We start from the raw sequence: 25000 nt of genomic DNA on the forward strand, positions 1-25000 counted from the left end.
GCTTGGCAGCCTTTCAACTTCGAACTGTGAAATCATTGTTTTTCAATGTGGATTTTGTTTTGACAAACCGGTATGTCACAATATGATTCTTACATCTTGTATCTGTTCGTTTTCCAAATTCTGCGTTTGAGAACTCTTTTTTTTCTGAGCTGTTTTGTGAGCAAGAACCACATCGCAACATTCTCTACGTCTGAGATTATGATCTCTCTCTCTCTCTCTCTCTCTCTCTCTCTCTCTCTCTCTCTCACACACACACACACACACACACACACACACACACACACACACACACACACACACACACACAAACAACAAAAAACAAAAACAAACAAAAAACAAAACAAAAAAACACGCACACACACACACACACACACACACACACACACACGCACACACACACACACACACACACACACACACACACACACACACACACACACAAACTTGCACACAAACTCGCACACACCATACACACACATATACAAGCATACATACATGAGCGCACTTTTTGACTGACAACATCAGTTTCAGTTTAATTTCTGCAGCTGACAACAAACAGTTGTTTTTCTTTTCAAACCGTTTCAGGCAAAGGGCACTTGCCCCTTTTCGCCTTTTCATTTATTTATCTATTTATTTTAATTCGGCAGGTAACAGCATAATTATACTTAAAAAAAAAATGAGAATGCTTAATCTGAAAGTCACTCATGTGTTTTATTATGTACAATACAAACACTTTTCATTTGTTTACTGGTTTGCTTCCCCCCCCCCCCCCTCCCCAACAAAGCATCTGACGAGATATAGCCAAACTACACGCCTTACCCCAGTCCACTGTATATGTCAAGAGCCTGTCCTTTCAAGTTCTCGCGGTTGACAGCAAATAATCAATCATTCGGGGGCTCACGTAGCCAATTAACCCCTTTTCTGATGAAGGTTTCCTTATAGACAGGTTTGTTGGGATGTTCTAAAGGTCCGATCAGCCGGTCTATCTCCTGTTCTAACAAAGAGATCAAAACACGGGGTAAAAAAAAGAAAAGAAAGAAACAAGACTGGAGATTATGTTGGTGAGGGAAAAAGGCATCAGAGAAACATAGAAAATTGACTGTCGTCCGTATATGTATTGAGGAGGAAAAAAAAGACAAAAAAAGACGGACTTTGTGTAAGTGGCTGGATATATTGACCGCAGGCTAACTTATATATGTTAGCGTCGTCTTTCCATTGAACATCCACTTATGTCATCGTTTCACTTCTGTGCTTGGCAGCCGTTCATATTAGACCCCGTCTTTCAAATTCTGCGTTTGACAGCAACTTTCATTTCCGAGCTGTTTTGTGAGCAAGAAACATAACGAAACATCCCTTTTTTCTGCATTCTGTGTCTTTTATCAACACAAACGCATACACACACACACACACACACACACACACACACACACACACACACACACACACACACACACACACACACACACACACACACACACACACACACACACACACACACACTATTTGGACGACAACAACAGTTTCTGTTTTCCTTGATGCTTCCAGTGGAATTATAAAGACGGAACATTCTGCATTTTTCCCCATCGATTAAAGCTACTTTTAATTTTCTTGTTCTTGTGCACACGGTTTTCTTACTTTCTTATATTTTTTTATATTATTTTAGCTTATCTCTTGTAATGCGTTTTAAGTAATAGCCTAGCTTTACCCCATCCCATTTTGTATATATCATCTACCTTTTCTTTCGAGTTCTGCGGTTGACATCGAAATAAGCGTTCGGGGCTCACACAATTAGTCCTTTTTTTCAAGGTGGAGGTTTCCTTTTCCTGAAACTGACAGGTCCATTGGGATGTTCTAAAGGTCAGATCACCTTTTCCGATCTCTTCTTCAAGCAACGCCGGAGATTATGTTTAAGAAAGATTGAAAAGGAATCAGAAACACTGCGGAAATTGACTGTTGAGCGAAATCAGTCTGGCCAAAACATGAATACACGTGGGGGAGGGAGGGAGAAACGGATGAAAAGATATAAATATCTTTGGACAGCTTAAAGAAAAATCAAAATAGATCCTCCTCTGAGCATTCCTTCAGCGTATGATTTTGACACAAGAGACAGAGAAAGAGGGAGAGAGACAGAGTGAGAGAGAGAGAGGAGGTAGAGAGGGAGGGAGACAAATTGACAGACATACAAACAGAGACAGACAGAAACAGACAGACAGATAGACAGAGAGAGGCTGTCAGACACTGACAGAGACTGAGAGAGGGAGGCAGAATCCGTAACGGAGACACAGACTACAGAGAAAAATAATAACGGGAAGAGAGCTCTAAACACACACACACACACACACACACACACACACACACACACACACACACACACACACACACACACACACACGCACGCACGCACGCACACACACACACACGCACTCACACACATGCACATACACGAGCACTCCCCCCCCCCCTCCATACACACACATACACACATTGTCAATCTATAAAACACCAAATGTTTATTTTTTTTCCGTTTTCTTTTTTTGACTCATTTGCGTAAACAAAGTGAGTTCATGTTATATACTGGTGTTCAGTTGTCTTTGTTTCTATCTGTATGTATGTCTGTGTGTCCACGGTAAATTTATACATTGTCAATATTTATTGGACATACTTTGTCTGCCTATACCAAATTTGGCTGAAACATAGTAGGAAAAAATACGTCACAGTCATACCAATGATAAATTGTACATCTCCCAATTCAGCCGTATTTCCGAATCATTAACGGATTACTTCGTTGATGCTAGTTCCGGATTCCAAAAACACTGTCACCCCTTTGCAGCTGCCCGAACTTGTAAGAAGACGCCATGACCTCGTTTTTCTTGTTCGTACTTAAAAGCAAAGAAATACAAATTCTAGACAGAACACATACAGTGACACTGACTACATTATTGACGTGTATACTGCATATGAATATTCTAAAGTGGGCACTGAATCAACTTGAATGAACATAAAAGAACATTTGAATTGATCGCTTCACTGAGTTATGGTCAGCCATTTTTGCCTGGTCTGTGCAGATCTTGACAAAACATGTTGCAAATCCTGACGCGATGGCCACGTGTTTACTGCATATGAATGTTTTAAAGTGGATACTGATCTAACTAAAATGAACAGAAAAGAGGAATTGAATGGACATTGTAGTTTCGCAGTGAGTGTAAATACAATCTTGTCAAACTAGGATTTTAAGATCCATAAAAAAAAACGGACACATATTGTGACTAAATAAAAATTTTGAACCGTCAACGTTGAATCCTGCGTTAGCTCAGTGCATGAAACCTCTCTTTCTCCACCCCAACATCCATGGTTCGAATCTGCTTTGAAACTTTTTTTTCTGTTGTATGCTTTTTTTTCCCCACGCAAAGATATATATATATATATATATATATATATATATATATATGCACACACACAGAGAACACATTTCAGCAAATTTTAAAAAAAATGTTAGTATAATTTTAACGAGTTTTTTTTTTCTTTACATTTTTTTTCTTTCAGTGTGCATCACAAGTGAGTCTTGAAGGCCTTGCCTTTCTTGTTCTAAATGTGAAAGCTTTAAAGTAGGTGAACGTCTGACAGCTTCGGCTGGGTCTAACTGCATTTGTCATGGGATGTCATTTCCATGTCATAAGCTGTTTGTTATACATTTTAAGTGGAACGTCCAAATACCCCCGCCGCCCACCCCCACGCGAGTTTGAGGCAAAACAGGGATGGCCATGCTGGCGCTTACTAGGGCACAGCTGAACAAGTTGTGACAAAGAAAATTGATACAAATAGAATCATGGTCTTCTTTTTTTTTTTTTCTTTTTTTTTTTAACAATTTAAGGATTCAGGACCCCCCACCCCCCCACCCAATTGGATTGACCTAGTTTTATTCTTGTTTCTCCTCTTCACTGGATAAGCGTGTGTTTGTTTGTTTGTTTGTTTGCTTGTTTGTTTGTTTGTTTGTTTGTTTGTTTGCTTGTGTGTGTGTGTGTGTGTGTGTGCGTGCGAACGTGTGTGTGTGTGTGTGTGTGTGTGCGCGCGCGCGCGTGTGTGTGTGTGTGTGTGTAGGAGAGAGAGAGAGAGAGAGAGAGAGAGAGGCAGAGACAGAGACAGAGACACAGAGACAGAGACAGAGAGTCAGTCAAATGCAATGCATTATTATAGCAACGTTTATATCGGTCATTGATAATTCACCAACGAAATCTAAAGTGAGATTGGAGCGAGGGTTAGGGAGAGGGTGGTTAGTTAAATAACACACACACACACACACACACACCCCTCCACACACACACACACACACACACACACACACACACACACACACACACACACACACACACACACACACACACACACACACACACACACACACACACACAGAGTTTGAGAATCTATGGTTTATTTCCCGTTCCTTAAAAATGAATAAAAATAAAATAAAATAAATAAATAAATAAGCAAATAAAAACACGTGGAATCCATGACCTGAGGTGAACGGTTGACAGTTTCTGCTGGGTCTAACTGTATTTGTCATAAGATGTTTGTTATATTAAGCGGAACGTCTTAATTATTCCTTCCCCACGTGAAATTGAGGGAAAACAAGGCCAACACACAGGGCCAGAACGCAATACGTGATGACAAAAAAATATTGAACAGGATCAGGTGTGGGTTTTTTTGGTTTGTTTGTTTGTTTGTTTTTGTCTTCTTTTTTTTAATTTTTATATTGATCATTATTTGTTACAATTTGAGAATTCCGGACTCCCCCGCCCCCCGCCCCCTGGCCTTCCCCTCAATTAGATTGACCTAGTTTCATTTTTGATCGTTTCTTCACTGAAGAAGCGCGCGCGCGCGCGCGCGCGCGTGTGTGTGTGTGTGTGTGTGTGTGTGTGCATTGCGTGCATGTTTTGAGTATGCACAAGTTTTTTTTTATATTGATATGCACTTGTATGTATCCTAATTTCAACTGTATCTGTGTTTGTGTATAATTTTCGATTTATGTTCGTACCTTGTTATGTACTATCCTCCCCGCCCCCCCATCCCCCCACCCCCACAATATTCCTTGTGACCCCGGTACACTTGGTAATAAAGACATGATCTATATTCTGTTCTATTATCATCATCAATAACTAGAGTTTCATCAAGAAACAACAACTAAACATCATCATCATCAACAACAACAACACGAACACCAACATTAAAGTCAACATGACCAGGAGCAATGGAAAACAACAACATCAACAACAATAACAGTTTCAGTTTCAGTTTCTCAAGGAGGCGTCACTGTGTTTGGACAAATCCATATACGATAAACATTACATCTGCTAGGCAGATGCTTGACAGCGGCAGAACCCAACGCGCTTGTCAGGCCTTGAGTGCATGCTTAGGTAGTTGTGTACTTGTGAGAGTGGATTTCTTTTTACATAATTTCGCCAGAGAAGAACACTTTCGTTGCCATGTGTTCTTTTTTCAGTGCGCCAGGAGAGAGCTGCCCACAAGACCTTGCATTGTCTCCTCATCCGAAAGACTAAACGCTCAGTTTTGTTTTCCAGTCAAACTTTGGAGAAAGGGCGAGAGCGGGATTCGAACCCACACCCTCACGGACTCTTGTGTATTGGCAGCTGAGCGTCTTAACCATTCCGCCACCTTCCTGCCTCCCCCCAACAGCAACAACAACAACGCACCAACAACATTATTTTATTATCACAACAAATGTCTCTGTGTGAAATTCGGGCTGCTGTCCCCATGGAGAGCGCGTCGCTACACTACAGCGCCACCCATTTTTTTTTTTTTTGTATTTTTTCCTGTGTGCAGTTTTATTTGTTTTTCCTATCGACGTGGATTTTTCTACAGAATTTTGCCAGGAAAAACCCCTTTGTTGCCGTGGGTTCTTTAACGTGCGCTAAGTCCATGCTGCACACGGGACCTCGGTTTATCGTCTCATCCGAATGTTAGCGTCCAGACCACCACTCAAGGTCTAGTGGAGGGGGAGTAACTATCTGCGGCTGAGCCGTGATTCGAAGCAGCGCACTCAGATTCTCTCGCTTCCAAGGCGGACGCGTTACCTCTTGGCCATCACTCCGCATAAAAATATCATGTTGTTGTTGTTGTTGTCCATCACTGAGTGCAGACAGAGTTACTCACTAGTTGTAGAGCTTGATGTCGGGTTTCCAGATGTCCTCATTCCTCACCCGCACTTTGGTGATGTTGCCGTAGTTCTCCTTTGTCCAGTTGAGGTACATGTCGTTCCACTCCTGTAACAGGGGAACACAGCAAGGCAGGAGAGTTAGAAAGGTATTGTGGTGTATTGTATTGCATTCCGTTGTGTTGTATTGCATTGCATTGCATTGTGTTACATTGTGTTGTATTGTAATGCATTATATTGCATTGCGTTATGTTGTGTTGTATTGTATTGCGTTGTGTTGTGTTGTATTGCATTACATTGCATTGTATCGCATTGCATTGTATTGTGTTGTGTTGTGTTGTGTTGTGCTGTGTTGTATTGTGTTGTGTTGTGTTGTGTTGTATTGTGTTGTGTTGTATTGTGTTGTGTTGTGTTGTGTTGTGTTGTATTGCATTACATTGCATTGTATCCCATTGCATTGTATCCCATTGCATTGTATTGTGTTGCGTTGCGTTGCGTTGCGTTGCGTTGCGTTGCGTTGCGTTGTGTTGTGTTGCGTTGTGTTGTGTTGTGTTGTGTTGCGTTGCGTTGTCTTGTGTTGTGTTGTGTTGTGTTGTGTTGTGTTGTGTTGTGTTGTGTTGCGTTGCGTTGTGTTGCGTTGTGTTGTGTTGTGTTGCATTGCATTGTGTTGTGTTGTGTTATATTGTATTGCATTGTATTGCACGCATTGCATTGTATTGTATTGCATTGTAATGTACTGAATTGCATTGCATTGTATTGTGTTGTAAGTATTTATTTACTATTTTTCTATTTATTCATTTATGTATCTATTCATTCGTTTATCTATTTATTTATCTCTTTATTTTTTCATTTATTTATTCATTTGATTATTTGTTAACTTATTTATTTATTGGTTTATCTGTTCATTTATTTACTTATTCATAAGGAATGTGACGGTATATTTTGCCCAAGGCAATATTCATTGCGTTGGAGATCTGTTGCAACTTCATACATTTTTTTTCGGTTTTTATTTTTTGCTCAAGCTTATTTGTGTATTGCACCCGTTCATGAGGGGGCAACGGCTTATAAATGACATCCACATCCTCTTCCGTAACTATCGCTATCTCTCTCTGTGGGCAGATAGACAGGCAGGAGGAGGAGGCGCTGTAGGTCAAAGAACGGAAGTAATTTGCCCCACGTCCGACGGAATAGGCTACGGTTAGCACATAAGTCCTGAATTGGATGGATATCATTAGGTAAATCTGTTTCCTGTGCGTCTCACACACACACACACACACACACACACACACACACACACACACACACACGAACACGAACCAAACAGAGAAACATACGCTTGTCTAAGGTCATCCGCAAGTATACCTTAGCATTATTTTCAATACAAATGCCCTGTACATGGAAAACATATTATCACTATTATTGCCATTATTGTTATTATTATCATTAACATGGAAATCCTACTCTTGCCATCTGCACGCAATCTGTCACACCTTCATTTTCCCATAAAAACCAAAACCAAACATGATACAACTTATAACGAACTTTTGAATCCCATGTCTTTTTACCTTTTGCATCCAGTTAACACTGTATAAGCTTTCCGTAGTAATCCCTAGTTATCCGTTCTTGTAAATCGAAACCAACAGCGAATACAAGTTAGTAAATGAATTATACACGATGAGTACATATTAGTTTCTCCATAAACGAGGTCATTGTGTTTCAATTCAACCCCTAACACTTGCTTTTCAATACAAATTAACTTTATCACAGTAATGTACAGCATCGTTCAGCCCCATTCTGTGCTAAAAGACTGGACTTGAGAATCAAATAATTCTCTAAATTCAAGCTATCGTTTTTCAAAGCAACTAGGTTACTCGTATGCTGAGCTAAAGCTATGTTCGGTGGAAACCAGAATATCTGATTGGTTGTATGCATTTACTGCTGGCACTTCTGCATTCTTGTAGCAAAGTAACTACTATTTGTTAAAACAATGATTTTACATTCAAAGCAAGAGAAAATGCTTCCCGCTTTTAACGACTGAATATAAAATGAACCAGCTGAAGCATCAATCAAGTGAAATCAAATCAAAAACACTTTATTGATCCACATGGAAAATAAGTTGCGCAACCACAGGCTCGTTTTAAATACCAACATAAAATTATCATGCGCAACATAAAAATAGATTTAAACTAGTCAAATAAGAATTCCCAATAGCTGACCATAGACTAAACCCTCCCCCTCCCCACACACATACTCATGTAAGACAATAGGGTATTGCGCAACAATATCTACAAATGAAAACATCCAACAAGAGATGTATATATTACTAAAATGACATGCACACACACACACGCACACACACACACGCACACACACACACATATACAGACACGTTAAGACCATAAAGTATTGTACAGCAATACATTTATAAAAACATCCAGGGATTAAATGGTATAATTATATAAGTAAAATGCACACACACACACACACACACACACACACACACACACACACACACACACACACACACACACACACACACACACACACACATACACATGGATGTAAGACGTATGCAAGCACACAACACACGTCACGGCAATAAAACCAGTACATTAACATTAAGATACATGAAATCCCAGTAAAATAAGAAAATATTTAAAAATCACTTCCGATCACACACACACACACACACACACACACACAGAGAAACGCTTGCCCGTGCTTACCCGCTCAGTCCCACATACAACCGAGTAAGATAGACTATTGCAGAGAAAAAAAAAAAAAAAAAAAAAACAAGCAAATAAAAAAACCCGCATACTCACACACGAGCCAAAGTGACAGAAACACAGACAGCACGCATACACGCACACCAAGACACAGAGGCAGACACAGACACGGAAATACATGGATCAAGAAAGTAAAAAATAGTTCTGATGGTGCTACTACCGCCATCACCCAGGAAGACAGATTTATCTGATGAACCACCCGCTCCGGGGCTTGCCACGTGCTAACCGTCGTCTGTCGGCCGTGGGACAAATTACTTCCGTTCTGTGAGCTCGGCATCGCCTCCTCCGTCCTGTCTGTCTGTCTGTCTGTCTGTCAGGAGTGTGTGTGTGTGTGTGTGTGTGTGTGTGTGTGTGTGTGTGTGTGTGTGTGTGTGTGTGAGGTGTGGGGAGGGACAGGAACAATGTGACGGATAGGATATGACAGAGAAAAGTTGTCAGAGAGACAGACAGACAGAGAGACAGACAGACAGACAGATAGATAGAGAGTGATAGATTCATATTTAGAGAGAGAGAGGTAGAGAAGAGAGGGGGGGGGGGGGGGAGAGAGAGAGAGAGAGAGAGAGAGAGAGAGAGAGAGAGAGAGAGGTCTGAAATCTGAATGGTTTATTATTTAGGTCTATCTGCCCGTAACAAAGGGGGTGAGAGAGAGAGAGAGAGAGAGAGAGAGAGAGAGAGACAGAGAGACAGAGACAGACAGAGACAGAGAGAGACAGAGAGAGAGAAAGAGAAAGAGGGAGAGGGAGAGAGAGAGAGAGTTTTTAATTGATTAATGAGAATTTGGACCGATAGTAGACGTTTTACGTATATTTACTGCCTCGGATACATATTTTGCTAGTGAGAGTATCATATCTTCATTTTCAGTCATCAGTATGCCGAATAAATCTTTTAGCTGCGCTGGAACTGTATTGAAAAAAGGTACAGTCTTTTTTTTTCGCAATTCTTCGTATCTTTTGCGGATAAATAGAAATGGTTTTCAACTTCTGGGCTTTCGCCACACTTTGGGCAAGGGGATGTTGCCACGTCTGAATCGAACCATCTTCTGTTGGCATTCAGTCCAAGTGCTCTCAATCCGAGCCTCACAAATCAGAAAGAGAGAGAGAGAGAGAGAGAGAGAGAGAGAGAGAGAGACATGGGCAGACAGGGACAGAGAGACAGAGTGAAACAGACAAACAGAGATAAACAAGGACAAACAGAACAGACGGACACGCAAACAGGAAGGAGACACAGATGAGACAGACAGATAGACAGACAGACAGAGACATAGACAGACAGACAGAGAGTGAGAGAGACAGAGAGAGCGAGAGACAGAGAGAGCGAGAGACAGAGAAGGCGACACAGAGAGATACAGAGACGGAAACAGAAAAAGACAGAGAACGAACGAACAAGAAGAAAGGAATAAGCCCAAATGGATTGTTTTCATCCTGCCCTCATGAAAAGGGAAAATAGATAAATACTCAATGCAAACATTACATGAACAAATTTCAAATTATGTCGCAACCCCCCCCCCCCCCCCCCCCCCCACCCCCAAAAAAAAGAAAAAAAGAAAAGAAGAAGACCAATAAAAAACGAAAAATATATATATTTTTTTTAAAGAGAGAAAAAAACAACAAGAGAGTGAAAGGGAGAGACAGAGAGAGAAGGGAGACAGAGAGACAGAGATAAATAAGAGTGATGAGAGGGGAAAGAGCTGAGTAATTATGGGATGAAAAAAATACACAAATGTCATGGTAACTCCAATTAGGCTCTAATTTTTTCTCACTTTTCTTTTCTCTGCTTCTTTTTCTTATGGAAAACTTTACAAGTTTTTGCATGTCTTTGCTGACGTCAACTTTTCGGAAGCTTTTTAGCGTGTGCGCGCATGCGCGTGCTCAAAGCTAAGCACACTCACACATTGGCACGCGCTCGCTCTAATATGTGAACATTGATCCAGATTGCTTTCAAGACCACTAATATTCCATCAAGATATTCGTGTTGACTACAGCTTGTGGCATATTAGAAAAAAAACAACAACAAAAAACAACTAAATATTTTCTCCATAACCAAATCGTTGTGAAAATGCTAACTATTTTGGTTGCATTTACATCATCCGTTTATTCTTATCAATACGAAATTTGTTTATTTACTTAATTATTTATTTATTTATTTATATATTTGCGTTTTTATTTCCCTTTCCTAGTATTTCTTCATTCACTTGTTTTTATTTGTTTTCTCGAATCAACTTTTTCTGGTTTGCTTTTCTGTTTGACTTTAATGATTTACCTTTAGGCGTATTAAGAACTATATATTAATGTCACTACCTTAGATATTTATGCTGTTGAATCCTTCTGGACTTGTCTTCTTCGAAGGAAAATGTATGGAAACTACAGTTATTTATATAGTTTTAGAAGGGGAAAATCTGCAAGACTTTCTTTTTTTTCTTTTTATTTCCCTTTGCAGCATTTCGCCCCATACCCCCTACCCCCACCGCTCCCCTACTTTTTTAATATATTTATTTAGAGGAAATGGGGAGCAGTTTACGTTCCGAAGATAGATATATACTTATGTAAAAAAAAAAATCTTTTTTTTTTAAACCAAAAAAAATAACAACAACAAACAAACAAACAAAAAAACTGATTATTAAACTTATTTATTGGTTTTCATTTTCATGTTTATGTTGGGCCCGTACCAGAGTGGGACTTATTCTTTCTGGTTTTTGTTGTTTTTTGTCGTTGTTGTTCTTGTTGTTATTGTTTTGTTGTTGTTGGTTTTTGTTTGTTTGTTTGTTTGTTTTTGGTTGTTTTTTGGTTATTGTTTTTTTTTCCTTCTTTTTTAAATAATATATTTCTTTCTTTCAAAAGGAAACATGCTTACACTGTCGTCTTGCTATCTATCTCCCCTTCAACCTCCGGTCTTCATCTATCTTTCTCTTTCTCTGCCAGTCTTCTTTGCCTACTTTGCTTCTTCTCTTTCATCATCACAATCATCATCATCATCATCATCGTCGTCGTTGTCGTTGTCGTCGCAGTTCGTTTGCCTGTCTGTCTGTCTGCATCTCTCTCTCTCTCTCTCTCTCTCTCTCTCTCTCTCTCTCTCTCTCTCTCTCTCTTTCTCTCCTTCTCTGCCTCTCTCTTTCCCTCTTTCTTCTCAAATCGCTGTGGGGCATCCAATTAGCAGGAGCCCCTGCACTGGTGCTGAATCGTGTTCGTGCTGTTCACCAAAGCCGGTTCTTATTGTGGCCACATGATAAAGACACCATCTACTGATAATCCTTCTGATGACTATATTTTTTTATCAGCTTGGCCACGGAACCAGACTGAGTTAACGTCCCGTCTGAAGAGAAGACCGAGTTGACACTTGTCCATTCCAGTGACGGTCGTCATGATTTGGCCAGCATCGAAAACCTTGACAAGAAACTATGGAGATTCTCAGGTAGAAGGAAGTATGAAAGACGAAAGCTTACAACAACAACAACGACAACAACAACAACAACAATAACAACGAAGAAAAAATATCGAGATCACATAATTATATATTACATTTGGATCCGCAGTACGCTAAATCTGATAACATCAAAAATAACAACAGCAACAACAACAACTAAACCTCTTATTCAAGATACGACAACACTTACTGTTATCAAACGTAAATAGGACTCATATGACCATCAAAATTTCTGTTCGTCCGCATTGTCAGATGTATTTATGATTTGATCCAGGATTAGTATTACCATTTCAGTGAGTTGATAATGAGTTAAAGAAATGTTTTTGATAGAATACTATGAATAGTGATTATTTGTTTTCTTGAATTCGCTTTTAAACAAAAGATTGTGATCCGAATAAGATTACTATATCAAGAAATCAACATTGAGTGATCAAACATGATAAACTACACACGGTAAATCATTCAGAGTAAACCATCCAGGTATCGGAAATGTTTGCAGTTATTGTCTCACATACAGAAAAAAAATGCTGGGTGTGTCGTTGTCGCACCCGACAAGCTGCTACCCGGTGAAACCCGGTGCTGGCAGGAGAGAAAGAGTCAACCAGTACAACATTTCTCTTTTCCATCTAATGCTGTGCATTGCACGTGCAATGAGTACGCAGCAAAGGTTTTGATTGGACGGTGGGCATACTTGACGTGTGAGTGAACCTGGATGGAGTTTTCTTCGCACACTCGAAAAGTGCAGCTGATTTCTCTCATCCTGGCAAGAGAGAGAGAGGAGAGATTCTCTGCCTCAGAACCTCTGGTAACGGGTTCGTTCCCGTAGTTTGGCAGCATCTTTTGCACCACTGTGGTCACACAACTGCTGACCAGTGTCCAAGCGTTTTTTGGACAAGGGGCAAAGTTATGGCAGCTATATGGGCCTCCGTCTCAGTGTTTTCCACAAGCTGTTGAGGTGAGTCGACCGCCATTCGTAAATCGTGTAGTTATTTTATTTTATAAGAATAATTTCCTTCGGACTTATTTCATTAACTACAATTGTTTCGGAATCATTCCCTTTTCACACCCCACACCCCCTCCTTTTCGTTCGCAATTAGTTTCCATGTTTCGGTTTCATTGACATGTGCCTATGACATGACTGATAGTAAATAACTTTGTGAATTTGTGTTCTATTGATCGCCGTTTGTGGTTAGAACTTTTGACAGTATGTTCTCCTCAACTGTTTTATGCTGGTGGTACGTGTGGGTATCTATCACAAGGTTATTATCTCTGAGAACGCTTTTGTTTCCATATGACTGTAACATTCACTTGGGGTGACAAAAGGGTATTCTACTTTAATTATTGTTCCTTGACGAATAGTGTATCAGTATGTCCAGTTAGTGGGCGAGCGTTGGCTTCTGTTTTAAACACTTTTGCGTTTACTAGAGCCAGCTTTTTTTCAGCCATGCCGCGGCAGGGAATTGTTCGGTTTCCTTTTCAGCCGGTGGAAGTTGTTGTGTGCATGCGTGAGAATGCTAGTCATCCCCCTTTTTCTTTTCAGTTGCGGCAATTCCAGAGCAGGGAGGTTACTCCTCCCAACCCCAGGTGTGTTTCAGTTATCTTTCTTTTCAGGTTTCCAGTGGCTAATGATTGTGTGGGTTTTCCTTTTGGTCCAATGAAGACGGGCGGTTGAATGGAGAACAGATTTTGTGTGTGGAAGCCGTATCATTTGAACCCTTGCTGGGTCAGCTTTTGGCTTTTGTTTCCGGAATCCACCACTTGGAGAGCGAGCTGCTGGGTTACACAGGCCGACGACCAAGGAGGTGACGTGGGTGAAAGTTGTGGACCCCTCGCCCTCCACCATCGCTACAACCCACGGCCCGATGGACTCCCCGTGTAGCCCCAAGACCCCCAATGGACAGTTCAATGGACCGAGTTGTGTTCCAGATTCTCCCGTCTGTCGAACAGTGTGCGAGATTGAGTGTGTAAGTGTGATTCCCATGTTATATGTTATAGGTGGGACATGGTATATTTTACATTTTGTTAGTGGGTTAGGAAGGGAAAGGGTGAGGGGCGTGGGGTAGATTTCGTTTGTTCTCTGTACCAGTGTGTGATAGTAGTTTATAATAATAATAATAATAATAATAATAATAATAATATACTACTACTACTACTACTACTACTACTACTACTACTACTACTACTACTACTATTATTATTATTATTATTATTATTATTATTATTATTATTATTATCTTTTTTTCAGATAAAGCTGTTTTTCCTTTATTGTACTTGTGTGCCGAGTTATCTCTTGACACGAGTTCGGCGTGAGCGCCCGTTTTGATGTGGCTTATCATCGCCTGTCCCCGGTTCCGGAGGCAGGCTGCGTATGATATCGACTTATTTCGATGGCTGATATTTAGAATTTATGTAATTTCCTCAACGTTATTTCCCCCGCTTTTCTTAGTTTTATCAACCAGTATATTCTTTTCCAATTTTGATGTTTCCATTTTGAAATTCGACGAAATAACAATCTGACATTTGGGGTGGTGTGGGGTCATAATCTGGTCATTTCGTTGGCATTAACTCCAACGCTGCTCATTCCGAGTCCCCACATACAGCCAAGCCACACACTGGAAGGTCGATCGATATATATATATATATATATATATATATATATATATATATATATATATATATGTGTGTGTGTGTGTGTGTGTGTGTGTGTGTGTGTGTGTGTGTGTAACTCGGATCTATACTGACATCAAGCTAACAGTGGTTGTCAACATAGGAAATAGCCCAACCCCAAGTGCAAACCAGCTATAACTTAACACCAAGACTGTTTTTGTGCTTCTTTACCCCTTATATTGAAAACAAAAAAAAAAAACAACTAACAAGACATCAACTTACACAAAAAATAAATCAAAGCAAACATCGGGTTTATTCGATAGCAGCATCCATATGTAAAGGATCTGAAAAATAAAACAATAATATAGGATTTCAATAGTAAAGCAACCGAGTAGAAATCTTTATTTATTGATCAACAACATTCTAAACACCAGTCTTAATTCCTGGAAGTTTGTCTTCGCAGTTTATCTTTGAGAACTCTGCTAACTCAGCTGTCATCCATACGTCTAGTATCAATGAATTTCCATACTGGATGCCATATCAGTCAGATTCCGTATCCATGTCGGATCTATGGATTCCATATCGAAGTTTTGAATTGGGTAAATATCTTGTATTACAATTTGCTCCTGCTGCCGGGCCATATCGCATTATGTGTTCCCGTGTTCATGAATAAACATGAGGGTTTATCTTCGAATGAGTTTTTGGTTTCAAGAGTTCGTTCACATAAAACATGATCACCGGCTGTCATCATGACGGTATAGTTTGCAAACAGTGTTACTTTATGTTCTGTTTCGGAAAAAAATATTTACTCCGCATCGACAGGTTCTTGTTTCAAGGGGGTGGGGGAGAGAGGGAGAAAAATAGAGATAGGAAGACAGAGGAGCAGAGACAGAAAGACAGAAAAAAATATAGAGTGCCAGAGACACACACGCAGGAACGGACATTGGGTAATTTGGGAGTGTGTGTGTGTGTGTGTGTGTGTGTGTGTGTGTGTGTGTGTGTGTGTGTGTGTGTGTGTGTGTGTGTGTGTGTGTGTGTGTGTGTGTGTGTGTGTGTGTGTGTGTGTGTGTGTGTGTGTGTGTGTGTGTGTGTGTGTGTGTGTGTGTGTGTGTGTGTGTGTGTGTGTGTCGGGGCTCGTGTACGTTTGTGTGTGTGTGTGTGTGCTTCCTTATCTGTGAAACTGCATGTTTGTTGCATATCTGTTATGCATGTGTGTATGTGTGAATGTGTGTCCGCATGTTTTACATTTATTTGCTTAACTGCTTATTTACCATTGTCTTTGATCTTGTTTATTTGTTGTTGTTGTCATTATTATCACATTTTTTCCTCAAGGCTTGACTAAGCGCGTTGGGTTACGCTGCTGGTCAGGCATCTGCTTGGCAGATGTAGTGTAGCGTATATAGATTTGCCCGAACGCAGTGACGCCTCCTTGAGCTACTGATACTCACATACGCTCGTGTAAACCATGTTGCCTCGGAGAGGGTGATCCAAATGTAGAATGAAAGCTCTAATCATCGAATTCACGGGACGATCAGTTGCAAGAGATGAGACAATTTTGGAAAAGAGCATGATGCAATAAAACAAATGATGTATATCTTAAATTACACACCCAATCGACATAGCGGCATTATGTAGGGATTCATGCATTGATTGCAATTTTCTTTGGGGAGAGACAGAGAAAGATGGGGAGAGAAAGAGAGAGGGAGTGAGAGAGAGAGAGAGAGAGAGAGAGAGAGAGAGAGAGAGAGAGAGAGATTTTGTTCAAACTTCACAATTCATTTTAAAAAAAGGCAGTCTTTCAGGAAACGACACACATAACGCCGACTGATATTCAATACTCCCAAAGACATACGGCTCATGCGTGTTGTATTCGTTCTTTTTTGTGAGCCAAGCAGGATATCGCGTGATTGTTTGGCGACTGGAATCTGGGAGGCGGTAAATGTATAATTTAACAGCAGCAACAGCAACAGAAGGAAAGAAGTTGGTGCAAAGAAGAAAAAGAAGATGAAGTAGTAGTAGGAGGAGGAGAAGAAACAGAAGATGGAGGAGGAGGAGGAGAAGGAGAAGAACAGAAGACGACGACGACGATGATGATGATGAAGGACATGAACAAGAAGGAAAACAACAACAGCAACAACTACAAAATAAACTTAAAAAAAACGATGACGACAACTAGGACAAAAACAACAGCAACAACTACAGCAACAACAAGAACAACTCCAACACAGGCCGCATTACATTTTTTTTAATGCAGTCATTAACCCATTGCCTTCCTCGGAGACTGAAGGCATCAACCTGGTCCTGTCAGAACCGACACGGACACACTACGTCTCCATGGCCGTGTGTCAGGCTGTTTGTCTGATACAGCAATGCCAGAAGAAGAAAAGACTGACAAATGGACTGACATCGGTCATCCTTGGCTCCCAACAGCAAATGACTAGAGGTCTGTACAGGTCTAGAACGACTCTCACGCGAACTGTGTCGCTCTGGACATACATAGTTCCCATAATGTTTCATCACTGTCATTGGTCCATAAACCTAGTTTGGTCGAAGAGTGTGCTGCACTGCTGAACGCCTCACCAACACTCTCCATTTCAGCAGGTCGTGGGACAGGGCCTGAGTTTCGGCAAAGCTCCTCTCTGTCCACTCAGTCATGTTGTCTGCCCACTTCTTTCGCTGTCTGACTCGTCTCCCTTCCCCTGTTCTGTTCCCTGAAGGGCGGCCTTGGAGAGCCCGTCGGATCTTGTCACGAGGCCATACCATCTCTATTTTCTTCTTTTTTCACTCACTTGTGTAAACAAAGTGAGTCTATGTTTTAACCCGGTGTTCGGTTGTGTGTGTGTCTGTCTGTGTGTCTGTGTGTGTTCGTGGTAAACTTCAACATTGACATTTTATCTGCAAATACTTTGTCAGTTGACACCAAATTAGGGATAAAAATAGGAAAAATTCAGTTCTTTCCAGTCATCTTGTTTAAAACAATATTGCACCTCTGGGATGGGCACAAAAAATAAAAATGAAGCCTAATTATATGCAAACTGCATTTACTGTTATATTTATATATTTTGTATTCTCTAAACTTGGCACTTTGATCTGATATTCTGACACAACAACAAGAGTAGTCATTATTATCATTTTTTGTTCAAACAGGAACTTCTTTTGCTAAGCATGGAAGTTTTATTTATTTTGCAAACGTTTTGGTGCAGAGAGTAAAAAAAGGGAAATTACTCTGTAATTAATGCTAGGGGACTTAATTTGCTTTAAACTGATCTTTCTCATCTTAAACATTACATTTTGAAATTATACTCAATACATAAAAAGCTTGGATTTTTTTTTAAAGTGTATCACAAGTGAGTCTTGAAGGCCTTGCCTCTCTTGTTTTATCTTTATTTCACTGTAGTCAGGGGATCTGAGGCCTTTTTCTACTTTGTCTTGTATCGTACAGACCCTGGACTGCCTTGGTTTTGAATGTATTTCACAACTTGGAGTACCTTTCTACTGATGTTCTTGTTCAGTCTTCTGGTTCACTGCACTGTTCTTAAATCAACTGTATGGGAGAACAGTTTTGACACTGGCTAACATTTATTCGGTGAAATGTTATCGTGTCATTTCTCTGGATATGTTCTGAAGGGTGGTAAAAGGGATCGGCCATGGTGTTCCGTCTGTGTCAGTTTGCGCTGGGTTCCAATGTGCTAATCAGTGGATTATGCTCTTAATGAAAAATAAGAAAAATACTATTCCTCTTTTCTTTTCCATTCATTTTAAACCCCTTATACATTGAAATTTTGTAAATCACAAAAGGATATTATAAGACATATTTTCTGACGTTTCTGTTTCAGAAACCGAATACGATTAAAAAAGAACAAACATTTTCTTTTTAATGATTTAAAGAGCTCATCTGGTGACCATAGCACATGATTAGTCATATCAGTAGTATTACAAACGCATCATTTGCAACCATCATAGTTGTTGTAGTCTGGTTTTCAGTGTGAATTTGGTCTAAATCATATACAGTAAACTTCTGAATCATCATGTAATACGATGGACATACCTCGAAACAGAACAGTCGATGTTTGATTTAAATGTTGTGAAGGTTAGCATAGTTGAGTGCTGATGAATAAACCACACTTCTTACACCAGTCGTTGGCGTGCATCCAGCATACCCGTTCATGAAGAGAACACCCTCCTGAACACACACCCTAACAAGAAAGAAAAAAAACGAAAAAAAAGAATGGGGGAGAAACTTAGTAGTAGGCCTCCTTCGGTCATGGCTGACCATGGATAGAGTATATCCGACCTAATGTCTAATTAGGCTGTCTGCTTGGACCAAGCAGCGTCGCCTGTGACTGTAGAGACCGATGCGAGAGAAACAGTCTCTGTCGCAGCGGTCACATGTGTAAGCTGATGCTGGTCAGTTTGCTGCCGTCCCTTTTCTGCGAGCTCGCTGCAGCAGCTGACAGTTTGTCCTCACCAATCCGTAGCTGATTCTTGAAAGTGCTTCTTCATCTGTTGCGGTCATCTGCACGGTCCTCCCAGGACTCAGTGTATGTTGCATCATTCATGGATAATTCTTTGTGTCGTGTTCTTTGGTTTTGTCCAAGCATTTTCTAAAAGAAATCAAATATATATAGTGCCACCTCCGTCTTCCTCGAGGAAAGAAAGTTCACAGCATTCAGGGAACCCTGAATAAAATCGGTGTTTTCAATTGTAGATTGACTTTTTTATTCGTTTGTGTGTTTTATAATTTTTCGCTTGTATTGCAGAAGAAGAATCAACACAATACGAAAATGCGCTGGCAAGATTATATAATTCAAAATCACGTTTACTCCCGTTTAAAAACTAAATGATACGTTGGACGAAAGGTTGAGAAAGGGGAAAAAATTCGGTTGAAAATACACAGAAGCCTCTTTCATATGACACCATCTCACAACTCGCTCTTTTTGTGGACCGAATAACTGTGTGTGTGTGTGTGTGCGCGCGCGCGCGCGTATGTGTGTGTGTGTGTGTGTGTGTGTGTGTGTGTGTGTGTGTGTGTGTGTGTTGGAGAGAGAAGGAGAGAGACAGTGACATAATAAATGTGTGTGAGCGCGTGCGTGTGTATGTGTGTGCGTGCGTGCGCGCGCGCGCGTGTGTGTGTGTGTGCGCGTGCGATGGGGAGAAAAAAAAGCCTGCACAATGTTTGACTGCTGGAAGTTTTGTAAAACTGATTTCGTTTTTGATTTTTCTTTTGCTTTCTTGTGAATATATTGTATTACAGCTCAAAACTTCCTGGTCTGAAACAGTTTGCCTGTCTTTCTGTCTGTCTGTCTGTCTCTCTATATCTGTTTGTCTCTGTATCAGCCTGTCTGTCTGCCTGTGTTTGTCTTATTTACGAAGACGAAAATTCACATACTGCAAAACAAAATAGAACAAATCACTACTACTACTACTACTACTGCTGCTGCTGCTGCTGCTACTGCTACTAATGATAATGAGGATGATGAATGATGATGAATGATGATGATGGTGAAGTAGTAGTAGTGATAGTAGTAGTAGTTGTAGAACACTACTACAACTACTACTACTACTACTACTACTACTACTACTACTACTACTACTACTACTACTACTTCTTCTTCTTCTTCTTCTTCTGCTTAATCGTCATCGTCATCATCATTCATCATCCTCATTATCATCATCATTAGTAGTAGTAGTAGTAGTGGTAGTAGTAGAAACAGAAGAAGAACAACAACAACACAGACAGTACTACTACTATGATAATAATAATAATAATAATAATAATAATAATAATAATGATGATGATGATGATGATGACGATGATGAATAAATCATCATCATCATCATAACAATGATCATCATAATTCACATAGCGACTTCCAAAGCTCAAGGCGCTTTCAGTGGCAGTCTTCGTTCATCAGAATGTCAGTAATTGTTCTTAATTTGAATTTCTTCCTCCAACTATTATTTTGCAAAATAATCAATCGGTTTTGTTGAAAAAGAGTTTACAGAGTGTAGGAGCTTCGATTGAAACTGGTGCCACTCTGATTTCGTTTTGACCAAGGGGCGACAACCAGTGGGTTACCTCCCCGCATCAGGGGCACGGTACTCAACTCCGCTTGCTGGCACACCATGTCTTGTTGTCAGATCCTTGTTGGTTGGTTTGTCTGTTTGTCTGTGATGATGATGATGATGATGATGATGATGGTTGTTGTTGTTGTTGTTGTTGTTGTTTTAAAAATATATTATTGTTGTTGTTGATGTTGTTGTTGTTGTTGTTGCTGCTGCTGTTCTTGGTGTTGCTATCATTATCATCATCCTGATCTAAGATTACACTCTTATCTCGGTGAAGTGACAGCCTTTAGTGACGAACCTATTTTGTCCGTCAAGGGGTTAAGATATACATCGATTCCACAGACAGTTTTGAGAAGCAATCACGACTGAGCCCCATCACCTCCACCTCCCCTACACCCTCCTTTTAGTTTCCGCCTTTTGTGTCGTGTACGACGCAGGAGGCAATTTCCAAAGGATGTCAGCCATGCAGTGACTTATTCTCCGCCAACATTTCCGCCTTTTGTGTGAGGTTGGATACCTGACCCAGTTTCAAAGGATGTCACTCAATGACTTCTACTCTCCTTCAACATTTCCGCTTTTTTTTAATTCTTTTTTTGTCACCTAGGAAACAAGAGCCAGTTTCAAAGGATGTCAGTCAGTGTCTGTGTGTGTGTGTGTGTGTGTGTGTGTGTGTGTGTGTGTGTGTGTGTGTGATTTTGCGACCGTTTTTGTTTTCTTTCTACGTCATTATATTTCTGTTTCTCTCCACTGTGTCTTGTTGGTCAGTTCGTTTATTTATTCAAACGAGATATTTCCGAGAATTAAGGCTTCAGTTGGCAAAGTGTCTTTTAAATTTCAGCAAACGAAATTGCAAGGAAAAAAAAACAACATTAGCAACGACAAACATAAAGAACTTTCAGTTCATTCGTTCATCTTGCACATTCAAACAACAGCAGCAGCAGCAGCAGCAACAGCAGCAGTAGCAGCAGTAAGAACAACTACAGCAAAAATATCATCACGACGACGACCAACAGAAACAAGAGCAACAAAAACAACCACAAGAACAACAATACCAACGCCGGCAAATAACCAAATCACCAAAGACAAGCCACACCCACCACCAGAACCAATCACAGCCACCTCATCTAAACCACTCACCCTACTCATTTTATGTACAAAATCGCTGTAAAACAGCTACAGAAGCAGCAGCAGCAACAACAACAATAACACCACCACCACAAAAAAAAACACAAACTCCAATACAATGACATCCAAAACAAACAGTCTCACTTTCAGAGGCGTCACTGCGTTCGGATAAATCCATATACGCCACACCACATACGCAAGGCAGATGCCTAACAGCAACATAATCCAATCCGCTCTTCCTTCCTGCCTCCCTTCCTTCTGCACAGTGACCACAATCACACTCTGAGGATTCTGTCGGTGAAGGGGAATCTACAGGAAGAGGCACTAACTTCAAAAAATAAAATTAAAAAAAGACCTCCATCTCGAAATATTTGGGCTGGACCACTTCGGCTTTTGAAGCGCTCCCCGGGGATAAACCCGCTCGTCAAGCCTTGAGTGCAGCATGTATGTCAGTGTACCTGTCAGTGGATTTCGTCTGCATAATTTTGCCAGGGAAGAACATTTTTTTTGTTACCATGGGCTCTATTTCAGGGCGCCAAAAGCGTGCCGTACAAGCACACGGTACCTCGGTTTACCATCTGATGTGAATGACCAGACGCCAAGGTGGATTTTCCACTTGAACGTGGGAAGGGGCGCATGCGGAAATCGAACCAACACCCTTACGGACACTGTTTTGGCGGAAAGGCGTCTTTATCATTCCCCCCCCCACACACACACACACGTTAACACACATACAGTGTTATGATCATGGTTTTTTTTTCTTTTGTCTCTTGTAGACTTTAAGGTTTTATGACAATAAACAATTTTATTCTATTCCATTCTGTTCACACACACACATACTCACATAGGTGGCCCACACGTTGGTGGTGAGGATCTGGTTGCGCTCATCGAGGTCTAGGATCTGGATGAGGGAGAGGCCGTACTTGATGGCGATGCTGTCGTTCTGGTCCCTGACGGGCCGCCCCATGATGCCCAGCTCCTTGTAGTTGCGGATCAGGTCCTGGATCAACCTCTTCTCGTGCGACATCTCCACTGGGGCTGTGGACAGAAAGGTGAGGAATGGTTGGGTGGATGGGTAGGTGGATGGGTGAATGGGTGGGTGGATGGATGGGTGGGTGGATGGATGGGTGGATGGATGGGTGGGTGGATGGATGGATGGATGGGTGGATGGATGGGTGGGTGGATGGATGGATGGATGGGTGGATGGATGGGTGGATGGGTGGGTGGGTGGATGGGTGGGTGGGTGGATGGGTGGGTGGATGGATGGATGGGTGGATGGATGGGTGGATGGATGGGTGGGTGGATGGATGGATGGATGGATGGATGGATGGGTGGATGGATGGGTGGGTGGGTGGATGGATGGATGGGTGGATGGATGGATGGGTGGGTGGATGGATGGATGGATGGATGGGTGGGTGGGTGGATGGATGGATGGATGGATAAATGGATGATGGATGGATAAATGGATGGATGGATGGGTAAATGGATGGATAAATGAATGGATAGATGGATAAATGGATGGATGGATGGATGGATGGATGGATGGGTCGATGAATGGATATGGATGGATGAAAGGGAGTTTTGGAAACCAGAAGAAGCAGAAGAAAAAGAAAGGTTCCCGGGTTCTCTAATTCTGCAGAGACTTAGTAAACTGGAAAGTTTGAACTCGATGAAGAAACTAAGGAGAATGAGAAGACGAACAAAACGAGGAAGACTCTCTGTGCTTCTGTCTCTCTGTATCTGTCTGTCGTTCGGTTTGTCTCTCTGGCACTGTCTACTTGTTGTTTTTCTCTTTGACTCTCTCCAACTCTGTTCTGTGTCTACCTGCTCGAATCTCCCTCTCACTCTGTGTGTGTGTGTGTGTGTGTGTGTGTGTGTGTGTGTGTGTGTGTGTGTGTGTGTCTGTCTGTCTGTCTGTCTGTCTGTCTGTCTCTCTGTCTCTCTCTTTCTCTTTCAATCCGCGTGTGTTTGTCAATGAGCGCACGCCCGCTTATCCTGCATGTTCACATGCACTAAGACAACATTCTCCACGAATCATCCGCATGTCTGTTTGTTTTGGGAGGCATTGGCAAGCTCCCCCCGACCCCCCCAAATCATCTGCTCACGAAAAACGGCATGATCTGCCTGCCTCTTTATCCAAGCGATAGTTCTGTGGGGAGGCTGAAAATAAAACGGCCGAGAGTTCAGCTTGTTTGTCTGCTTGCTGCCTTGTTTGTGTGTCAGCCATTTGCGTTGGCGTCTGTGTGTGTGTGTGTGTGTGTGTGTGTGTGTGTGTGTGTGTGTGTGTGTGTGTGTGTGTGTGTGTGTGTGTGTGTGTGTGTGTGTGTGTGTGTGTGTATGTGTGTTTGCTTTCCTCTGACATTTCAAGTAGCGCTGTTACAAAACGCTCAAATATTGATTTTTGTTTGTGCTTTGCAATATATTTCCTCTTTGAAAATAACGTCGGCGCTTCTTTAATTTTATCGGTTTTATTATTATCATCATCATTGTTATTATTATTATTATTATTATTATTATTATTATTATTATTATTATTATTATTATTATTATTCCATTTGTTACGTTTCCTCCTTTATTAAACTCATATTGATGTACATGATTTTATTTTTGTTTTGTTTTTGTTGTTGTTTTTTAAAGGTCATTCTCAATCTGACGAACACAATATTATTTCTTATTTTTTCCACCTTCAACATGATTGGTTTAATTCAATCTATTCCCGTGACTTTTATTCAGACTTTCTGTTTCATGAATTGATAAGGTCACAAGTGTTTGGTAACATGTGCTGACACATGATAAAGACAAATCATATAACATGAAAGATTAT

The 25000-nt window shown here is 40.9% G+C and overlaps 1 protein-coding gene across 1 annotated transcript in view; it reads right to left on the minus strand.

The window, feature by feature from the left end:
- LOC143293683 (acetylcholine receptor subunit alpha-type acr-16-like) overlaps positions 1 to 25000 on the minus strand; it is a 220687-nt gene that overhangs the window by 8023 nt on the left and 187664 nt on the right. The window contains 2 exon segments of the mRNA XM_076604885.1: positions 6169 to 6278; positions 23021 to 23214. Of these exon segments, the coding sequence (XP_076461000.1) occupies positions 6169 to 6278; positions 23021 to 23214 (304 nt within the window).

The sequence above is a fragment of the Babylonia areolata genome, chromosome 1, assembly GCF_041734735.1.
Source record: "Babylonia areolata isolate BAREFJ2019XMU chromosome 1, ASM4173473v1, whole genome shotgun sequence".
Lineage (NCBI taxonomy): Eukaryota > Metazoa > Mollusca > Gastropoda > Neogastropoda > Buccinidae > Babylonia > Babylonia areolata.